This window comes from Falco naumanni, chromosome 3, assembly GCF_017639655.2.
Source record: "Falco naumanni isolate bFalNau1 chromosome 3, bFalNau1.pat, whole genome shotgun sequence".
Classification (NCBI taxonomy): Eukaryota; Metazoa; Chordata; class Aves; order Falconiformes; family Falconidae; genus Falco; species Falco naumanni.
The window spans coordinates 86,648,144-86,670,285 of NC_054056.1; the positions used below are offsets into that span (position 1 = coordinate 86,648,144).

The 22,142-nt window shown below is 35.9% G+C and overlaps 1 protein-coding gene across 4 annotated transcripts in view; it reads left to right on the forward strand.

Annotated features, from left to right (window-relative positions):
* Positions 1-22,142, forward strand: part of RALYL (RALY RNA binding protein like) — a 403,990-nt gene that overhangs the window by 332,619 nt on the left and 49,229 nt on the right. For all 4 annotated transcript variants that reach the window (XM_040588212.1, XM_040588214.1, XM_040588213.1 and 1 more), the window contains one exon: positions 12,017-12,049. In XM_040588212.1, the coding sequence (XP_040444146.1) occupies positions 12,017-12,049 (33 nt within the window). The remainder of the gene's footprint in view (positions 1-12,016; positions 12,050-22,142) is intronic.

Below are 22,142 nucleotides of genomic sequence, written 5' to 3' on the forward strand. Positions count from 1 at the left end.
GGAGATAATTTTAAGTCCAGTAGAATATTATTTAAATTAATTTCATCAAAGAATATTCTTATTGATCACATTTGAAGCAGTCATTACTGTACAGAAAAAATGATTATTTTGTCTGAAATTCTCACTGAAAATCCACAACAAACAGTGTAAATTTTGCTTCTGTCAAGAACTTAAGTTCCATCCACAATTACATTAAAAATGTTAAAAGGCACAAATACAAAGCTACACAGATCCAGTGATTCAATTTGGTCTGAATTTTTATTTTCTTTCAAGGAAAAAGCCCTGTATCAAATAACTAGTATAAGAATAAGAAAAAAATCTGCTGGTGGAAGGCAACACATGCAGCTCTGCATTTCCACATTATGTCAGTGTAACTGCAATCAGTTTGGTCCCAGAGATGTTTAAAGAACAAATCTGTGTGCTCGGAGGGTTTGGGAGAGCCAGCCAAGGACATAAGTTTGCCCTTTCCTATGATCCAGAGGACAAACATGCAGCACCTGATAAGTTTAGAGAGGGGAAAATGCAGTAAGGTCTCAGGTCTTTAGTAACACTCGGGAAAACCTTTGCTTCTGGAGACAAATCACAGATAAAATTTAAAAGTCAAAAATACTTCGAATAGACTTGTCAACTTGATTTGTTCATTCAGTCATATTATTCCTAATCAGTGTGGTAACTCCAAAGGTACTAGGACAACAAAACTGGGGAGGGGGGGTAGATTTTTTTTTTTTTTTAAAGTCTTCCCTTTTGCTATTTTAAAAAGACTAACTCCCTTTTAGAATCTTTCTCTAGTGACCAGGGCTCATATTCCTTCTCAGATTATAAGTATATCCTAAATCTTACATTTTTCACATGTTTATTTGTATTCACCTTTACCAGAGTTTTCCAGTTATGCTTTTGACTTAGATGCATTTTAAAGTATGTCCTACACAGACTTAAAGACTTGCACTTGCCTTTGTTCCCATATGCCCTCAAGTTATTCTTCAGACTTACACAGTCTTTTCTCAGTTTATTTTTTTCCATTGTTACAAGGAAGCCAGTGAAACCAACTTAAACACAACTGAAGAGGAGCTGCATCCCCTTTCTTAGCTCAGTACTTTTCCTCTTGCAGAAATTGATATATGGTATCATGTGACTAATGTTGTTTTCCTCCACAAAAGCCCAGACACCATAATCACACTCATCCTCAGAGATTGGCAAATTTTGAGAAGAATACCCTGTTCTCTTATTGTTGTGGTTTTTTTTCCTGTTGTTTATTTTTCTTTCTTACCTTTTTCACTCCCTATGAAAACTGAAGCAATATACTATAGCTAAACTAACTTAACTGTAAAATCATCTTATTTTTGTCACAGTTTTTAATCACTGTTTATATCACAGTGGAATAGAAAACATACTCGTAACCTTCCAATAGCATTGAAATTATTATGACTCTTTTCTTATACAAGAATTTGTGTGGCTAACATGAATGAAAAACCTCTGGCTTATAATTAATAAAGTAAATTCCTAAAAGATCCAGAGCATTGATGGTTTTATCTGCAGGAAAACAAGAACAGTACTTTTAGTTATTCATTCAGTTTAAATCTTGACAGTCTGAGCCTTGCTCCTATCACTTATTACATGTGAGATTTGTACCCTTTATTACTTCATGGCTTCTTGCATTTGATTTAAGTAAAAATCAAAATTTGGATTCTCTGTGTTCTAGCAGAAAGACAATGTCTTCTGTAGATACTCAGCTGTGTTTCAGTTAGCTTAAAAAGAAAAAGGACAATACCTACAACATATTAAAAAAAATAATCGAAAACAGATACCATGGCCATTTTTCCACATTTGAGTTTTAGTGAAGCAGACATCATAGAAACAGTATCCAGTTTTGTAACTATTGCTGTTTGGTAACTGTCTTATTAACTATTTTATAGAGGCCTTAAAAGTAAGGACATAGGGTTCGTGAAACGCAATAGAGAAGGGTCTGCCCTAACATCTCAAATGAACAGTGGGATTCTTAATTTTCAGGAATTTAGTTAAGCCTTAATTGCAGCAGTAATCAGAGATGCAGGGGAAGGCTGTGCTTCAGAGTGCCACTCTGAAGTGAGCTCATAATTAGGCATGTAATACCTCTAATAGTACAGAAGACTGTAATTCAGTCTGGGAGCTGCTGATGTGCTGCAAGGGCACAGTTTAGGTGGCCTACAAACAGCAACAGAAATATGACACTGGATTATAAATGTAGTATTCTGTGACTAAATAAGGAAGGCTGGATAAATGAGATGCTGTAACTTGTTACATATTTTAAAGTCTTATGAATAATATCAGAAGAGATTTAGAGTACATTTAGTTTAAGAGAAAATGGATTGTTAAGTAAGATTACAGCATGGAAGGTTATGCTGTGTGCAACACAGAGGGAGAATAGTAACATATTAATCTGCAGTGAATTATTAACAATTAAGTTAGACTACGTGTTTATTTCTTGGTGAATTCTGCAAGCCTTGGGGAGTATACTGTCTGAAAATGTATTATCCAGCCTGTGAAGACCGATACTTAGATAGCCTTGTTGGTGCACAGTGTCAAGTGTAGTTTTATTTTTTAAAGACTAGGTTACAAACCACATGCCTTTTTGGTAGATTATGTTGCTGGTGTTCCCAGAACTTCTGGCAAAAGCATTGACTATTTTACTGAAAAGTAAAAATTGTATTCGTAAACATGTGTGAATTTATTATGAATCCTAAGAAATGAGAAATTTCTAGTACCTATTGGCATAAAAATGTATGTTGTATTTTTCAGTCTTACAAGAGTAAGATTGTTCTAGGAAACAGCATGACAAACATGAATCATACATTGTCAGAGCAGTGCTCCCCCTGTAAATACTTTTAAGTGTTAGTAGTGTCATTGAGGGAAAAGGAGATTAAGCTTCTACCCTTGGGACCCTCAAAGGCAATGCCTGCATTAACCTTCATCTATTTGTGACTACAAATAGCCATGCAGTAAAGTAGTATTGATTGTGTGCATTAGATCAGCCAACACTGTTTTGTTCAGCCCGCCCTGATGAACTCATTCTAGACATTTTCAGACCAGTACATATTGACTTGAATGTTCTCACTCTGATTTAGAGTAGAAAAGGGTCAGGTGACATCAGCTTCATGCTAAGAATGATTAAAGCTGTCAGAAAGAGGACTTTAAGCTAAGTATACCACTATATTTTTTTCAAAAATCTTTCTTTTGTCGGGAGCATAGTTTTTTGCAATATTTAGCAACTATTAGCATATCACAGGAAAAAAAAAAATAAAATTGACAGCAGTGGCATGGAGTTATTTTCCTTCTCTAGAGTTTGTTTCCTTTGCTTACGTGAATAATGGTACCAAATTGAACATGTTTTCAGTTTAGGAAGAGGATCAGAGTTAGGAAGGAAGGAAAATGAGTTCTTATTCCTGCAAGAATCTCACTTTGAATCTGAGCATTTATTTCTTCATGACTGGAAACATCATACAGATGTGGTGTACAGATTAAATTCTATTTAGCTCCCTTATCAATCCATTTGGCTTCAGATTTCTCTTGGGTTATGTGGGAAAAAACTGTAGTCTATAACAATGTAAGAAGGTGTTCATACGTAGAATCTGAATTAATTTCCCTCCAAGTCACAACTTAGTTTTTCTCAGACACATTTAGCAATATTTATCTCAGCTATGAGAATCCATGCCACTATTCATTTTGTCTTTGCAATTCATGGATTCACAGAGGAAAACACAGTACAGTCAGGTACAAACTATAATCAGCTACTGAATATTAGATGGATATGCTGCTACTTTTTAGTTCTAGCTCTCTGAAAATATATTATTATACAACCTTCAAATGACCTAGAGATTTTGTGTTTTCCTCTCTTTTTGCTGCTTAAAATTTAGGCTACCCATTAACTGAAACTACTTTCTTTACTGCTGTTCCCCATGACTCCCTTCCCTATCACAACCCCAAAACACTTCCATCCCATGGGTTACAACACTAGTGCACTCAGTATTCAACATGACAAAGTACCTTTTTACTAGAATATCAAAACCAACTTTTGCATAGGCTGATTTATGTTTCACCCTAGCCCCTTGCCATTGTCTCTTTAAAGCACTTCCTCCCTGTATTGAAAGCTATGTTTTATTCAGTTTTTCAACTGTCAAATTTTAGACATAATTCTGCACATATTATTCAGTCACACTCTACTAACTGATGGCTAAAGATGATCTGTCCTATTAACTCATGCAGAAATAAATCCTAGGGCCCCCTGAAACTAGTACTTACGTCAAGAATTTGATGTTTACAAATCATGTAAAAATATTCAGATTTTGCTAGGAAACAAGCTAAATTTGGTCATATGCTATATACATCTAGCAAAACTACATTATATAGTAAAGCAGAAGAAATTAAAAGGGAAAAACCTTGCTTTATCTTGGGCTGATTTTGAAACCCCCCATAATATTGCATCTGGTTTTCAGTGCACAGTGCCAGCGTGCTTTGTTAGACAGCTTGACATCAGGTCATGCAAACAGTATCCAATGCTAAGTGTTCCCTTAAAAGCTTTTTCCTGCCCAGAGTGCAGTGACACTACCCTATCATGGACTTAGGTGCTAAGTAGAATGGGCTAAATAAAATGTGCTGCATCAATATTCAGTAATTTTTGCAGGATTTCTTTAAATAATAAAATAAAATAAAATATATTTTTGTACATACCTTTTTGTTGTCCAGACATATAAAATGCTTAAAAAACATATGATATATATGCTAAGCCAAATACTCCATTGCTTTTACTTCAAACCTCTGAAAAGTGTAAAGACAACTCCACCTTGCAGCATATTATATGCAGAGTAACTGCATTAATGTAAACCAAAGCCTAGCACTCAAAGACAGAAATGCTCCAATCATGCTGTCCCACGGGGACCAACCATAACTTCAGTTTTCTGTATCACCAAAAATTAGGTTGTGTAAGATGCGCACTGCCTACAGATATATTGGAAAGTTAACTTCTTTGGGGTGCAATTTTTTCATTATGGAGCTGGGGAAAACCTGATGCTTCAGGAAGTGATCTTGAAGTTATTCTGAATGTTTAATTAACCTCATCAGAAATCATAAGATATTAGAAAAAATATGTCTTTTTTTGCAAGTCAGAATGCATAATGTGTTGCAATATTTTAATAAGGGACTAAGTATGGATTATATCTACATCTGCATATAGACACTCTGGTAGCCAAAGGAATAACCTTAAGTAAACCTGTTTACCCCTAGAGTACTTACTAGTGTAGTAACTTACTTATTGAATAAAATCTTCAGTAATTAATAAAATTTAGTTTTAGGGAACTTCAATCAAATTTGGACTAACTGTGATCTGAAAGCAGAAAAGATGAAGCATGTGCTGATTGAACGATATTACTTATTGACATTGCAATGATTCAGAGGAGCTAAACCCCAAAAATGTAGAACGAAGGAGAATCTAAGTGTTTCTATGTGAGTTGCAACATCATTTTTGCCATAACGTACAACTTGTGTTACAGCATCAACTTGTGTTCCTCACTTAATAGCTGTGCCTCAAGTGAAATGCTGGGACATGTCAGTAGTTAAAATAGGCTGAAATGGAAGTTAACCTGAAACATCCCTGGAAAAGATATTGGAAAACACTTCTGTGATTTAGGACCAGCTTGGCAGGCAGTGATTAACTCCTGAACACTAAAGACTTCTTTCAAAATGGGAATTAGATGTAACCAGCAGGGGATTACATGGCAAAAATTATCTATCAGGAGTGAAGCATCAATAGCTTACAGGCATGCTTATTTAGACTGGTACCCTTTGCACTTGGTTTCTCCTGTGTCATCTGGTGTTCATCCCAGACTTTCATATTCTGTGACTTCAGTGAGCTGTTGCAGACAAATAGTCCTTAAGGGGTTTTAGGAGCAGAAATTTTAGGCTTCTTGTCATGAAGCAGAAAGGATCTAAATGATAGAAACTCTAGCTCCTAGATTAGTATCAGGAACCCCCAGAGCTGGAAGCGTCAACTCCAGCTGATATTTCCAAGGTAGTAGATCCTATTTTACAGAGGATACAAGGAGGACTTGATGATAATCTTTACTTGATGTAGCACTTCCATCATTTTAAAGCACCTTCTCATTTTTTAAACTCTTAATTGCTCTCCTTTCTGTTCTCTTCATCTACCCCCACCCTGTTACAAAATGATGTGGCCAAAGCTGGCACAGTACAGCAGCTGAGGGATTCATCAGCTCTGAGGAAAGATGTTTTAGTGTGTCCCCATACTAAACAGTATCCTGTTACTCAGTTCTCGCTCTTTTGAAACTTGGTATTTTTGCAACACCTAGCCAGTTGTCCTCCATTCCATATACATATTAAGTAGTTCTTGTTCTCAAATTTTCACGGGGCATCTCTTTTTTAAAAAAAAATTAATTACACTGATTTCAGATTATTTCTCCAATTTATCAAACTAATTTCCAATTTTAACTCTGTTCACTGGAGTGATTAAAAAACAGGGTTTTGTAATATCTTTTGTTATTCAAATAATTTATGCAAATCATAACTGAGCAGAACATAGCACTAAGTTGTATGTAATGTGCCCCTCCTTCCGATTTGCACAATTCTTTGTGCATGGGCACTAAGTCTTGCCTATTATCTGTCTCTTCTTCTATCCACTAAGTGATCTATCATGTCCAATGAGTAAGTTTGCACTGAGAAATGACTTCTTGAGCTTGCAGTGCTTTAGTTTCCATCTGTAGTTTGAGGAATGCATTTTATTTTTTACTCCTTTTTTTATGTTTCAATAAATAACAGAAGCATTTACTTTATGGAACAGAACATCCCAGGGCACTGTTATATTTTCATATTAATACAGTATTTAATATTACACAATACAGTTTGTGTTGTTTTCCTGACCAGAGTCATTAACTACAATGTCAGCCACCAGTTGGAAGTGGAACTTATTAAATTAATTAAGAACAATTGTAAAATTTGGCATAAAGCTGTAAATTATTCCACCATATTCTCTGCTTCTGAAACACTTCTGACAGATTAGATCTTCTATACAGTTGGTCTAACATTTATTCATTCCAGAATACTCAGTGCTTCTTGATAAAACTTGTTTATAATGATATTTATAGAAGTTTCAGAAGACAGAATGTACTTCTTCCCTAATTCTGTCTGAGAATGGTTACTGATGTCCATAAAAATTATCTTGGATTGAAATTACTTTAAGTCACAAAAACTATTATAAATGGCAAGGGAGGAAGGGAGGGAGGGAGGGAGGATTACTTAGTATACACCAGCAATGGCTATTTCAGTCCCAGTAGATAGTGGAAGTTACATGAAATAATATTTCTTCTGTAAATTAAGACATGCTTTTATTTGGCCTGCTTGCATTATATACAAATACTGGGAGTCACCAAAAGTTATGATGCATATGCTTTAAAAAGGAAAGGAATTAGAGGACAAAATGTGGGTGATACCGCTTAAAAATTTCTGAAGGATGTTTTCTGATCACTAGTGACTGTTGACTTCAAACTATGAAGTCAACATGCAAAGAAAAATGCAGCTTTGGTTGATTACTGTGAATGGAAAATAGCTCAGTTTCTTTTGAATGGTCCCTTGAGTTGTCCTTTGTTATCATTTTAAAATTAAATTCTTTGGCAAATAGGGTAAGCCATAAATCTGAATATTCTTTGACTTCACATATTTTTACTAAATGTTTTGTTCCTAAATCTGTACAGCACAGAGAGATAGACATGCTTGACAAGTAAGTCAGTCAGCCACATCAATCATACAAAATATACATTAATATTATATAGGCAATTCATCAAACAACTGAAGTCCAAAATGCTTTTTAGTTGGCCTGACTTTCCTACATGGCTTGAATGAAAAGCTTGGATCCTCTAGATTCCTGTTAGAGGTATTAACTCTTCCAGTCCCCCTGAAAACTTCAGTCATTATTCATACATTTTACAATCAAACAGAAAAAATGTGATGTCAGCAACACACTCAGGTTATCTTCCTTAGGAATTCTGATTTCAATATTGTAACTCAAAACGGTGGCATGTCTAAAACAATTTTGGTCCCTGACCATCACTTTTCCCTGATTCAGGGAGGACAGTTTTATTATATTAAAAAGTCAGAATAGGAACCCTAACAAATGCCTTAGACTCCACGTTTTCCTTACTGACTCCTTAGAGATTAAATTATGTGAACACCACGAGGAAGAATATATTGATTCATAATGTGTTACCTTGAAGAATGCATAGCTAAAATCCATTTGCTTGTATACAGTGTTGATATTGTTAGAAATGTTACCCGCTTTGTTCTCTAACTAGGGAAACAGAGGCAAAGATTCTTTAACAAGGAATTACATATACTTGTATCTTGTGTCAGGCTTCCAATATAAAAAGCCATCTTGCCTGTAATCTTAATAGAGCAAACATGCAAGGAAAGTCGTTTACTTTGGGATCTTCCTGTCCTTAAATTATTTTGTTTACATTAAATTGTTTACAAGTCAAAGAGGAATTCAAATGCCCTTAGTTTAGTCATGTTACCTTCTATGTTTGTCTGCAAACCCTGAAAATTGTGTCCATCTACATGTTCAGACCATGTCAAAGATAGGATTTAGATAATTGCATTAATATAAGCAAACAATCGTGAAATACACAATTACGTTAATCAGATCTTGTATGATGTCTCTCCAAGACAGGTTTTAAGGGGTAAAATACTAAATGGGAAATTTCTGGGTCCTTATTTTAAACACATAATGTGACAGTACTATAGCATATCAATGGGTAGAAATTGATTGGTGCCTGTTTGGTTTATAGGGACTGTTTTTAATTGAGCAGTTTACATGGTGTAAAAATCCTTTTTCCTCCTGCAAAAAACTTACCAGTTATATGTAGATGAGAAATTCAGACCTTTCAGAAAATCTTAGCTCAGAATCAAAAGGAAACACAACCTCAGTCTGCCATGTCCCAGTCATGCTACTGATTAGCCTGCCTCTCTCCTATTACAACTGATATATTGACTTGACATTTTGACAAATTGAAATTTTCTGATGGGAAAAACATTTCAGGAAAGAAAGAAAAATCCTGATAACTCCAGCTTCATTACCATTCCTACATCATTAAAACATTATTACCTTTGTTTACTGTCCAATTTCTTGCAGTTAATAGTTTTTTGCAAGAAATAAAATTTCTGGTTTAGCATTTTTCCTGAAGCCCTTCTCACAGCTTATCAGGATTACTCTCTTTGAGATACTATATTTAATTATGCAGACTTCCTCGAAACTCTAGAGAATTTGGTGTACTGCAGGCTAGAAAAGAAAGGTAATAGATCTATAATATATATTGATAAATGTCACCAATAAAGATGACACAGGATGTTATTTTATGTGGTGTTGCAGTTTTAAAACCTTTATATTAATTTGCCATATACTGAATTACCAATTTAAATAAAAGGCCAAGAGATAATTGTATTCCTTTATTATGAGGAACACTTGAGCTAATTTAAAGTAATGCAGCAAATTATCTAAAACCATTTAGTCAAATATACTAAAGAGGGGTCAAACTTAGGGCAGTACTATTTAAATCAAATTGAATTCCATCTTGAGAATGGATTTCAAATAGATTTTTAATTGCAGTATTTTGTCCACAGGGCATTCTATGTCACACTTTTCATTTGCAAGTAAAAGCCACCAGAATGTCCTCCATCAGGATAGTGCCAGGTCTCTCTTTATTACAAAAGTTTCTGTATTATGAAGTATGTAAATATGTTCTGAGACCTTCATTCTTTGCATCTTTTGCGTATAGTTAAACCCTCGAGCCAAACACTGAGTACTTCCCAGGTCTGGTTCATTTCATTAAGCAGAAAATCGGGAAACAAAACCATAACGCTAGCTGGGCTTTTCCTCATACACCAGAGAGAAGCTGCAAAGATGGTGCAGATGTTTTACTGTAATCCACAGCAGAAAAGGCTGGTCTTTGAAGCTGGCGTAGTGGATGCACAGAGCCTGCAGGAGAAATATGCAACCACGCACATGAAGGACCCTGTCACATTACGGCTCTCTGCCTGGGCACAGAGGATGCCAAGCTAAGCATTTTCGAGGTGCTATGAGGGTTTGTGTGTACAGCATGGCAGGCTGGGAAGGAAAGCACTCATGACAGCACTGGCACTGCCCTGGAGAAGCATTCCCCTGGACACGGGAATACCCACCTTTGGGCCTCCATTGTGCTTCCAAGTATACACAAGGCCACCAGTGATCGCCTCATATTATTTTACTTCAATGTGGATCACAACCCCAAAAAGAAATGGAAAGGTAAGGTAAAGCCATGAGGACACAAGAAAAGTTACTGTATTTTGGGTACATTTTGGCTTTTCCTCAAGCCTTACTCAAGTTGTCCTTACCACTGCTGGAAATCCAACCCCAGAGAATTAGGTTTAAACCACATTGGAAGATGACATTGTAAATGAAGACAGGCTCCTAAGTTATTTCCACTGGTGATTCTGGGAAAAAAGTAAATGCTTTGTGAAAAGGTGATATGCAGTATTTTCAATTAAAGACAAAATCACACAATCCTTTCAAAAGAACAGTGACAAGTGCACCTTTTGTAAATACCCTTCTGGACAGACGGCAATAACTGGTCTACCAGTTTGTGAGTTTTCTGGACATAACCTTTGCTAAATGAATAATAACTGCCAAAGTACTTTTTTTTTTTCTACAAAGAAGACATGCAGGAAAGGTTCATTCTTAAAACATTGACAAATTATTTACAGTACTTTTGTTTACAATTAGTCCTGTTTACAGTTCTAGTTCAGATATTTTGTTGTGGAACTCAATTGTTTTCTGATGGGAGGGGTCATCACAAATGAAACGTTCAGTTCCAGTTATGACATACTTTGCTTTGTTAGAAACACTTTTATTAAAGGCTACAAAAAGACATTAAGTACACGGGGTGGGGGGGGGGTGGGGGGGGGGGTGGGGTGGTGTGGTTTATTTGCTGTTCTGTCTGGCTTCCTCTCAGTGAAAATTAACACAAAAAAGAACTTTTGCATCATTTGCTTGTCATGTAACCTCTTCAAATATTTGAGTGGCAAATTTGTTTTGAATGTGTTTATAAAGGACCCTAAAGTCATGTGCTAATAGTCCTAAGAAGCGGCTGATAGTAGTAAACTCATTGCAGCTGGGACACACAACATAATTAAGGACAGCTAGTTGCAGGTACTGTAACAGAAATACAGTACAATATCCTAGATGAGGAATTTTAAATCTATGCTGGATGGGTGGAAACTACTACTAGAAGCTTCTACCAGTGTGCCAGTGGTGCAACTCTCACAGATGCAGCAGCAACAGCAGAGAGGTGGAGAGCAACACTTTGAACTGGGTTTAGAAGTGGTCATGATTCTGGGTCTACGAAACCAGTGACATCCAGCTCTAGACAAGGCTGATTTTGGCAAATGTGCCAGAAGTTCTCATGATGAAGTGATCATGTCATATGAACAGAGGATGTTGGAAAGCAAACAAATGGGTGTGGAAGCTATCAAATAAGCAAATTTCTTACACCCATACTAAGTTTTATCTTTACAGTTTAAAAAAAAATTTGATATCTTCCCTAAATCATAACCATCAAGAAAAAAGCATCATACATGACAAATGGAAAAAAAAAAAAAAAAGACAAAGTATTACTTGTTTGTTCTAGCCTCCCAGTGTAAACACCTACACAAGTCATCTGAATCTGTGAAATTTAAAAGGCTTAGGTGTGCTGCTTTGTAAATATTTGATATCTAAACCAAAGCTCAGTTAGGTAAATGGGATTATTTTATTTTTTTTTTTAGTTAAGGTCCTAGCATCATGCATCATGCCCTTCTATTGTTGCTAAATTGTGTATTGGTCACTAAGTAAATTTGATACTGAGTGTGGCTGGTTTAGATTCATCATATAAATGTTCTGAAATACAATAAATAAATAAATAAATAAATAAATAAATATTTACAATTTCTCTTATTTACTTGACAGACTTGAATCAAAGGAGCCTTTCCTCTCTGTTGGGTAAGTAGGAATATGTATATTTCAATGAATATTTATATATTCAATGACCAGACAATATAATTTATGAGCCTGTGTTGAGCATAAACATCATGTTTCAACATTATGGTTGTGTACTATACCTGAGCTTAGAAAAAGTAGTTATAAGTCAATAAACTCAGCAGTTGTAGATATTTCCCTTCTTAAAAAATACTAAGTTTTGCCTCTATTGACTGACCAAAATTTATACTAAAAGACATGTAGGAGTTAAATGTTGTGTTGAAAGGTTTATTATTTTGTTTTCACTGATCTTTCAGTCAGAAAGCATTTCAAATACTGGCTATATCACTTGTCTAAGCCCCCAAACAAATAATTGATAGTTTCTTTTTTAAAAAAACACTTTTGTGATACTTCAATAACAGAAATAAAATCAAACTCATAGAATAAAAAAATACCACATTTTTACCTTAATTATAGATCACTACACTGATTTGCATATTACAGCTGTTGTCTTCATAGCCTCATAGCCACTTAAACAATTATATGGTCTAGATATTAAAATTATTAACTCATCTTTCTAAAAACTTATTTTTAAATGTGACATATTCTAAAATAAAAGTACCATTTTCTTATATAATGTACACCATTATATTTATTAAAGGTAAGTATCTGTATTTTACTTCTGAGTCTGAAGTTCACTTTTCATGCAGTTTTTCTTTCAGCTTCTTTCTTTAAAACTTTCCTAAGTTTCCTTTCTCACTCCTTGTTTCCTTTCAGAACTGCATATTCTTTATGTCTTTTCATCCACATTTTTCTTTTTTTCACAACACTGTGCATGCTTCATGCTACCAAAATCATAAACTGCAGACAAAAGATCCCATGTAAAATAGTTATTTAAGGATTAATTATACTCTGTAATTAGTAGCTTCCAAATTGTTGTATTAACTGCAGATAAAAAAAACTACTTCAAGTTCTGAAATGCAAATCCAAGTTAGCAAACAAAGGAAGTGTGACAGTTATAAACAGAGAAACTCAACACATCAGCATAAGCAGGATTGAGATATATTTCGATTTCTATAGCATAAAGTAACTGGTTTGTTTGAGTATATTTTGAATTAGTTGCTTGTCACTGCTGCTTTCTACCACCCCAAAATTATTGAACAATAAATTAAATGCTGGTCAGATTGTGTGTGTTGGTGCACTTTTGGTTTGTATGCTCTGAAAAGTGCAAATACATTATTAAATTCAGTCACTTATGTTATTACCTTTCATTGCCCCTCTTTATAAGCTGTTCTATTGTTTTTTTAAATGATGTGATTATATGAAAATTTCAGCTTTAAGATTAAAAAAGTTGCATGCCATTGTGGCTGAGGAGCAAATGTGAAAGTGTAAAAATCCAGGAAGCAAATAAAGACACAGTAGCAATTATATTAATACCAATGGATGAAAAATAATAAATCCTACTATTGTGGTTCTTGTAATGGTCTTAAGAACTGTGCTGGCAATTTTAGGAAATTTGGATATGTCTACCTAGGAGGAAGTGTTATGTTTATGTTTTGGGTCTGAGTTTCAGCTGATTGGTGGCCATTGTAAATCCACGTTACCTCCACACAGCCATTGTATGTGACTTTGTCATTAAACTGGATTCTTTCTGGGAAGTCTAATTTGAGCAAATAGGCTTAGCCTCTTCCCAGACCTTCCCAGAAGTTTGCCTGTAATGTGCTTGAATTATTTTTTGCAAGTCTTAATGATAAGGATAGAAAAATTAGTCCCTGCCTCTGTGCTACTTTTGCCTTTTACGGCTGTATTTCTTCCACCCCAAAGGAGGGCTTCAGACAGAATTTAGAGCATTGTGCTCTCAGGATGAGCTCAAGCCAACATCCACCTCTTTGCTACCAAGTCAAAGAGGTGCTCCTCCTAGTCTCACAATAAATGGGAGTTTCATTTTATTCAGAGGATGAGCTCCTGTACCAAGATCTGTATCTAAGGTTTTAGCCCAGACTGGCAGCTGCAACTACCAGGCTTTTAAAATACGGTAAATGTTTGCAGAAGAAATGCTGACATAGCCTCAATTAGACTAACACATGGGTGCCCTTAATGCCTCTTGCAGCCAGAGTTGCTCAAAACATCAATCTAAATTACATTAGGTTGCCTACATATTACTTGGTCCTGCACACCAGCATTTCATTCATCTACCTTCTGCAACAGAGTTGTTTCCATGTTTTCATTGTACTGCCTGTAGGGGCTAATTATGCTTTTTCATTTTGTTGTGCCTAATCTAACAACCGCTTGGTGCTTTTCCACTGATAATTATTTTGGTGGAGGAAGGGAATATGAAGTGTGGCAACCTAAGAGCTCAAGACTGTCACAGTTTGAACTCTGCATGTATGTGCAGGGCTGCAGCCTTCCCATGAGAGATCCCACAAAGGAAAAGTGGTTTTTAAAACGTTGCAGTTTCCCTGAGGAGATGAAGACATGGACTTCTGAATCCAACCAGAAGACCTTTTATTAGTCCAAAACCCACGTTTATATATCCTCGTTCACTGTTCACGCGCAACATACTAATATATCATTGGTTAATCAATACTGTTCACACACTTCTTGGCCACATATAATTGGTTAATTACTAAGCTACAAATGCACTGAACTTCTTGTATTTTTTTTCCTCTCTTCTTTCTTATCTCTGTGAGTTTTATGTCCTCAGCCAGATGCCAAGATACGGCATCATGCAACCGCTCCGGCCTCGCTTCATATCCCATTTTTCTTCCAGCATTCAGCCAACCTAATCTTACTTTCTTTCTTCTTGTCGCGACGGAGGGAAGACACAGTCACTCAATATGAGTGATCAGCAGACTTCATTTATTGTCTCTTACAGTCACCTTTTATGCCTTCCTATAATTAGCTCATACATATTACAAAAGTTAAGCTCATTATTGGTTAGTTGCCTAAATACCAAGTCCACCCCTGTTTCTCTTCTGTAGTTATCTGTTCCCACCTGCAACATTCTTTTCCCACCGAAATCTTCCTGTTATTGTGTAACAAGGACAGCCAAAGACAGTGTATTTTGCTTTACTTCAGATAAGCTGAGAGCGATGTGCATTTTTGTCCAGCCAGCTGGACTATGTCTATGAGACCTTTTTTCAGCTAGCCAGTTATCCACACTTCTTTAGCCTTCAAGGTCCTTCACAGGCATCGTGGCCTCTAGCACTTGCCATAAAGCTCTCTACATTTCCCCCCTGTCAGAAAGCAGACAACTACAGGGAGAAGCAGACTCCATCTCTTGCTGTGGTAGTTTATGCAGGGAGAGAAAAGCTCATGTACTCCCTTAGCAAGTGAAATTCCATTTATCCCTTCTATGCAAAATGCATAACAGAGAAGAAAAATCCATGCTTCTTTGCTCCCTGTGCAAGACAGGGCCATAGGTTGGCACTGAAGTAACTAACTTCTTTAATGCAAGTATCTAACAGTAGCAATCAGGAGCAAAAATTCAAGTATGTGTTCTATTCAGATAAAAGTATCTGAATTCAATGTTATGATTTGGGGCTAGAATACAGTTTAATATGAGGTACAGGTTGTCTTCCTTCGTCTCTTAGAAGTGAAAAAATCCCTAGGGAAAGCTGAAACATCTCAGTGCTGAACACTGGCTGTTAGCTTGTAGCAGCACAAAATGCTTCTTCCCACAGGTGTTAATTCCACACTTTTGGAACAAAAGTTCCACAAACTTTTGGAGTTTTGTGTCCGTATTCAACCTGAGCAAGACAGAGCTGTCTGGACCATTTTTTCCTTTTCATGTTACACAGTGTTCATGTTCATGTAGGGTTAGAATAAAAAAGAAGTCATGCAAATAACCAGGGTGCTTGGAAGACTTTACCATCAGAGGCAACAGTTCTGGTAAAACTCCACCAAAGTGAAGGCTGCTCACAATGCATCAGATTAACTTCATGCAGAAGTCTTTGAACAATTCAGACCTAGACAGTCCAGGCAGGTCAAGAGGTATAATAAATTGGATTCTGCAAAAATGACAACCTGAAAGACAGCTAATATTAAGTTCATCCCCCTTTATGGTAAAGGATGTGTAACATTAAAAAAAAAAATGTTTAAACTGCCAACAGTTTTTAATTATCCACATTTGTTCTCCGTATTTGGCTTTTTGTTCTTAAAAAAAAGATGATGCACAATTACCCCCTCAAAACTGTTATAATTCTCTTTAGATGATTAAATTGATAATCCAGTTAATAACCATTCATGGTAGCTGATTCATGATAAAAATCTGCAAGTAAAAGTTTAACCTTGATAAATTCCAGATCATATTGCATGTAGATTTGTAATCAGTCATCAGTCTGAGCCATAAAATTCAAAACTCATTTTGTAAGACACAACCATTGCAGCATCTTTTAAGACCTGTAATAGTATTATATGTCCAAGAGAAACCATCATTATTTTGTAACTGTCTTACACAGTAGAAATTCTTTGAATTAATTCTTTTTTGTATCTGACTGTAACTGTATGTAGCTTTCATGACAACATGCAGTCTTTAACACATGAAGTGGAAGAAAATCCATCACAGCAACTAATAAGTTTGTCAAACTTTTAAAAAAACTTGTCTTCTTTGTTAGGTGTTATTATATATATCCCATATTGTTGAATTCAGAATAGACAGGGAGAGAAAGAAACAGAACTGATTTTCTTTGAGGCCAGTGAGAACTTAGATTCATCTACTGCCAGCTGCAAAGAATGGGATTACTTCTGGATAAGCAGACAATAGCTCTTCGGTGAAATGGTCTTTGAAAATACATATGTTTTATACATCTGGTTGTCAGCTGAGATTCAATCTACTTCTCTTTCTTTTGTGCAGATGTTAAAAAAAAACCAAAACACAATACAAACTGCTGACTTTTTCACTCTTTTTTTTCTTTTTTTTCCTTTTTTTTTCAGGATCGGTTCTTTGCTATAAACAGTATAAAATTAGGTGGAAGGCCCAGAGAGAGACATAAGTAAAATTAATGCATTGTATACATTTATTACATGATGAATAGTTGCCTGTCATGGGAGAAAGAAGAGTGATGCAAGTAAAAATGGCATTAATTGCTGCACTTTTTTATGTTTTCAGTAAAAAGACTAGAGATCTGTATGAACCACTTTCCTTACCGAGATCCTCTTTCTCAAAAGTATATGACAGTAGAAAATACAGAAAAGTATTTTCCAAATCACAGCTTAATCACAGTGCCTTTTGAATCACAAATACTTCTTAAAAAGAGATGGAGGAATTTTGGTGGGCTCAGCTTTAGGAAGTGCTTCCAAAATACAAAAAGTAAAATTCTTTCATTTTCTTCTGGCAGAACTGTTCTAAGAACCATCAAACAACTGGGATTTGTCATCCACATTTCTTCCTCTTGCTCAGTAGTGTTTTCTTTCCTGTAAGGCCATTTTGCAGAAGATCTATAGGAAATCCTGCACTCACAATACTAGTTTGAGGGATCCAATTCTGAAGAAGTGAGATAGTTAAAAAAAACTAATCCTTGCAGGCTCTGTTAGAATAATGTTCAGTCCACTTCAAAAATATGCATGTTCTTTCAATTCACTCTCAGTTTTGTGTGGTAGTGGGCGGGGGTTTACAGACATATAAGCTACAAAACAGCATGTAGCCACATGTCATCTGTACAACAATTGCCCGTAACACTCGTCCCCCATCCTGATTATCAGATAACACCAGTGAAAGGAGCAGACACTATTCCTGCCATTCCCATCCAGCTTCTGAAGAGAGATAACTAAGAAAATAATTTTCCTTCAGCAGAGGAAAAATATAAAAAGAAGAGGAGATACTGGATGCATTTTGCACTGTTAATACAAAACCAATAAACCTGCCAGCCTGAACATAATCTTGTAACTCTCATTCACATTCAGGCCAGGTATTCAGAAGCTCTGTTTTCATGAAAGACATGGGAGGACTGAACACACTTGACAATTTTAACTCATTGTTTAGAGACAGTCAGTAATTCCTTATGCTTAAAACCACTCGGGCTCTGTGACTTAGATAGGCAGCAGCAGGCCTTCTGCATTTGCAGAGAATACCCTCTAAAACAACCAACTCTTTAATTATATGTGAGGTTTAGCCTGGAGGCCAGAAACAGAAGTCAGGGAACTGAAAGGGCTCTGTGGGGCTGACTGGGCAGTCCGCAGAGAGACAGGAGGGATTTGGGGGACAATAGCACATGTGGAAAGCTGGTGATCTTCATGTGGAACATGCTGAGAATCTATATGGTTTAATTTCAAGCAGTATTATGGATACACTTCTCTTACAACAATTTACCAAAATCCACAAGGCTTAAGCTTTTCTATAACTGCCTACTTTTCATTATTATAAAACTCAGAAACAGTGGATGAATATCCCTGCTTTATAAATTTATAAAAAGTTTTTTTGCTCAAAGATATCTCTAAAGAAGAGATTATAAAACCACGGTAATAATGTTGGTCTATTGCTGTTACCGCATTTGTCAGTGCTTTTGTGTCATTCAGTGTTTAAAATCCCAGATGAACTATTTTTCTACTCATTTGCAATCTAAATAATTATTTTATGGTTCCTCTATTTAACCGATATATTTCATTCTACACCACTTCCACTTTCACACACAGAGAAATATATGTGTATATATATCTGTATCTATACACATATATATATTGCATAGAAAACAGGTTAATACATCAGGCCAAAAAAAAAAAAATTCCTAATTCTGTTAACATTTATTAGCCACAAACTCAGCAAACATGCACCTTAATAAATTCTTTTTCCCCTCTCTGACCTTAATAACGTCAGCAGCAATGTGCTTAATAATTAAGAAAGGCAACAGAGCATGAGATAACTGTTTTTTTCTCTTCTGGTTATTCTATTTGCCTTTCCCTTTATTTACTCTCTGTTATTTCTGTCATCCAAGACTACCCTTTCATTAGTAATTGTAGGAAAACAGTACATATGTAAGTCATTTATGTTCTAGGTTAATGATGAACAATTCCTCAGTACTGAAGATCTGTAGTCTCACCTATGTATGAAACAGGATGTTCTCTAGAGGAAGGAAAATGTGTACAAGAGAATGTTCCATAAAGGAAGTCAGGAGAACAAAACATGTTAGATGTGGGAGGGAATTAAAGGAAATAAACAGGGATGCAGGAACATAAGAACAGACAGAAAAATCCAGGGGAAAGGACTATGCAAAGAGGCAAAAAGGGAGGTATTTTCTTACAATGGAAAATGGAGGGAGGATGGAAAATATTTGCTGGGTATGGAACCTCACTGTGGAACAACAGTAGTTACTTTAAACTCACTGCGTTTTCCCCAGACAGCAGTCACTGATACAGGAGTTACAGAAAACAATGTTTAGAGAGGTCTGTGTTGTTACAGTATTCTTATTTCCTATTTCTGATGTACCGAGATAGCATCTTGGCTCACCAGTCTCTATGGGCTTCTGTAAATATGCACAGCTTACTGTGGCAGCCTAACAGGTATGTGAAACTGTTTCATAAATGAGACCTAGCTCCCTACTCATATCTGAACACATCTGAAAATCAAGACAGTCTTTCACCCTTTAGACAAAAAAAGACTTTATTTATTTTCACAAGTTTCCAGATCATTACAAAGAAGCTTTAATTTACATCTCTGCCTTGATAAATATATTGAAAGATATAATAATTATGAGGTTTGGTATTTTGATTTTCAAATTTGCTATAATGCTGTTGAAATCAGACAATCTGTATTTACTCCTTGCTTTTCTGTGTTATTTTTACTACATTTTATGATAGTAACAGTCAAGACCTTTCTTAATATTAAGTTCTTAACGAGCTACAAATACTCGGAGAGGATCTGATGGCTGATCACTCTGATTCCACTTTGAAATCAGCTTAATCCTTTTCACTAGCAAGCAAAATCTGAGATTGGTCTATCTACCTGTTACTTGCACTTGTGCTAAAGGAGAAAGGTGGGACAGCAAAAAGAAATATATGCTTAAAAGACCAAACCACAGAAAGAACAATCAGTACTTCTATGCTAGCTTTTACTTGAAAGTCCACTTCACACCCTTCTGCAGTAATATAATTTGCAGCTTCTCAGTAAAAGAGATTTCTTCTTTGGAGTCCGACCACCCATGATCACAATACCAATTAGCAACTGGCCTTGCTGCAAAAGTTATTGCTCTGCACCAGTCCCTGTATATATTTTCTTTCTGAAATGGCTGGGTGTTTTAAACTTTGACACTCTTGTAAAAAGCCCCATCAAGAGCAGTACCATAGGTTTTAATTTAGTTTTATTCTCTTATTATCTTTCTGGTTTTTAAAGGCAAAGGGAACACATCAAGGAACAAGGCACAAGTAAAACAGTGTTAACTACACTGGCCAATTGGCTAGGTTGGGTAAGGATGAAGAAAATTAAGGAGGCAGAAGAAAGAAGATAGTACTACCTAGATGTTTTTTAAATAACTATTTTCTCTTTGCAATGTAAAATTATGAAATGTACAAAAAGGGGCACGTTCTCCTTTCTATTCATGTGTTCTTACCGCAGTATTTAAGTGCCCTTTCTGAGTTTAAATGGGACCATCCTTTCTCTTCCCTGTCCTAGGTTTTGTGTTGAGGGGTAATGTACAACCCTAACAATGAAGGTTACTACCATGAATAGCAATGGGAAGAGGGAAGAATTTTTTTCTTGATTCTATATCATTTAAAATTTTGATAATTTCACTAAAGTGTTGTGTCCCAAAGAGAGCTGCACCACCAGAGTTGAAATCGTGGAAGAAATGGAAGATGTCCTTCAGAGACCTTGTATAGCCTCCATCTGCTGAGGTTTCTAAATCTCAGCTAGGTAAAGCCATGGCTGACCTGGTCTAGCCATGGGTCTATCTTGCTGGGTAGAAGCCTGAACCAGATACCTTATAGAAGTGCCTTCCAGCTTTATAAATAGTCAGGGAAGCCACATTAACTGTTGGACACGTAGCATGTATAGTGATACTTTCAGCCTCTGAGCACCCTCTGTGAAATCAGGAAAATGGCCCGTCCCACGGTGTGAAGTGTATTAAGAGAGGAGGCAGTACAGAAAGAGGCATGTCAGAGAGAAGAATTGCTGACAGAGCAAATTGGAGCTCCTGTATTTTTCTCATGTTTGTTAAAGATTTTTTTTAAAGATATTAAGCTTCGGGCTAGGAGACAATGTCTTTAGTGTTGCTCTGTTGATAGCCTTGTGTATGATACTAAGGGACAACAACCCACATCTTGCCTTATCAGATGGTTCAGCTGTGTATTAGCACACTATAGTATAACCCTCATTCAAAATAAAACAAAATCAGGATATGTCCTCATATTAGGCAAGCTTTCAACTAGTAAAAATAATTATATCATAGGTTGTTTTCTACAAATTTAGATTAATCTGGGATCTGACCTTATTTACAAAACACTTTTCAACTACATTGGTATAATGCCTTTGCATGCCTTAATTTGAAAATAAGCAGGAATTTGTTGAGGGTATTTAGGGTCATATTCAATAGCCTCTGTTTGGCCCAAACTGATGTTGATTTCAAGAAGGAGGGTCTTGATTTTGGTCATTTTGTTTTTTGGGTATTTTTTCTTTAGTTCTAATTATGAATTGCAGTTCAAAAGCATTCTGTAGTTATCCATTCACTTTAGGGATGGTTTTATCTCAGGTTCAAGCTGGGTTCTTAAAATTTTTATCATTCTGCAAACCAAAGTGCAGTTTTGTCAACATCAGCCATACACACTCCCGTGGGGGTGTGCACACAGGTGTAGCAAGTTGTAAAAATATTGCTGATTATGTACACAAAAATAAATAGAAATTAGGTCACATTGTGTCTTGCCAATTGTATGCTAAGAGTTTTATCAGTAAAAAATTCATTACTATGCTTCAATTTTATTTGTAAAGTCTTCAGTGTTGCTTCTGAGTGCAAGTAGGGATCAGTTTTGTTCAATAAAAAGAAATCCTTCAGAACCACATATTAGAGTAGAATTAAAAGTTGGAGAGTGTGCTTCAAATGTGAAGTAGAAATATCAGAGTGGATCTGTCATGCATGACCAGCAACTGACAGTTTATATTGCTATGGTAGTGACTGTAGCTAATGCTAAA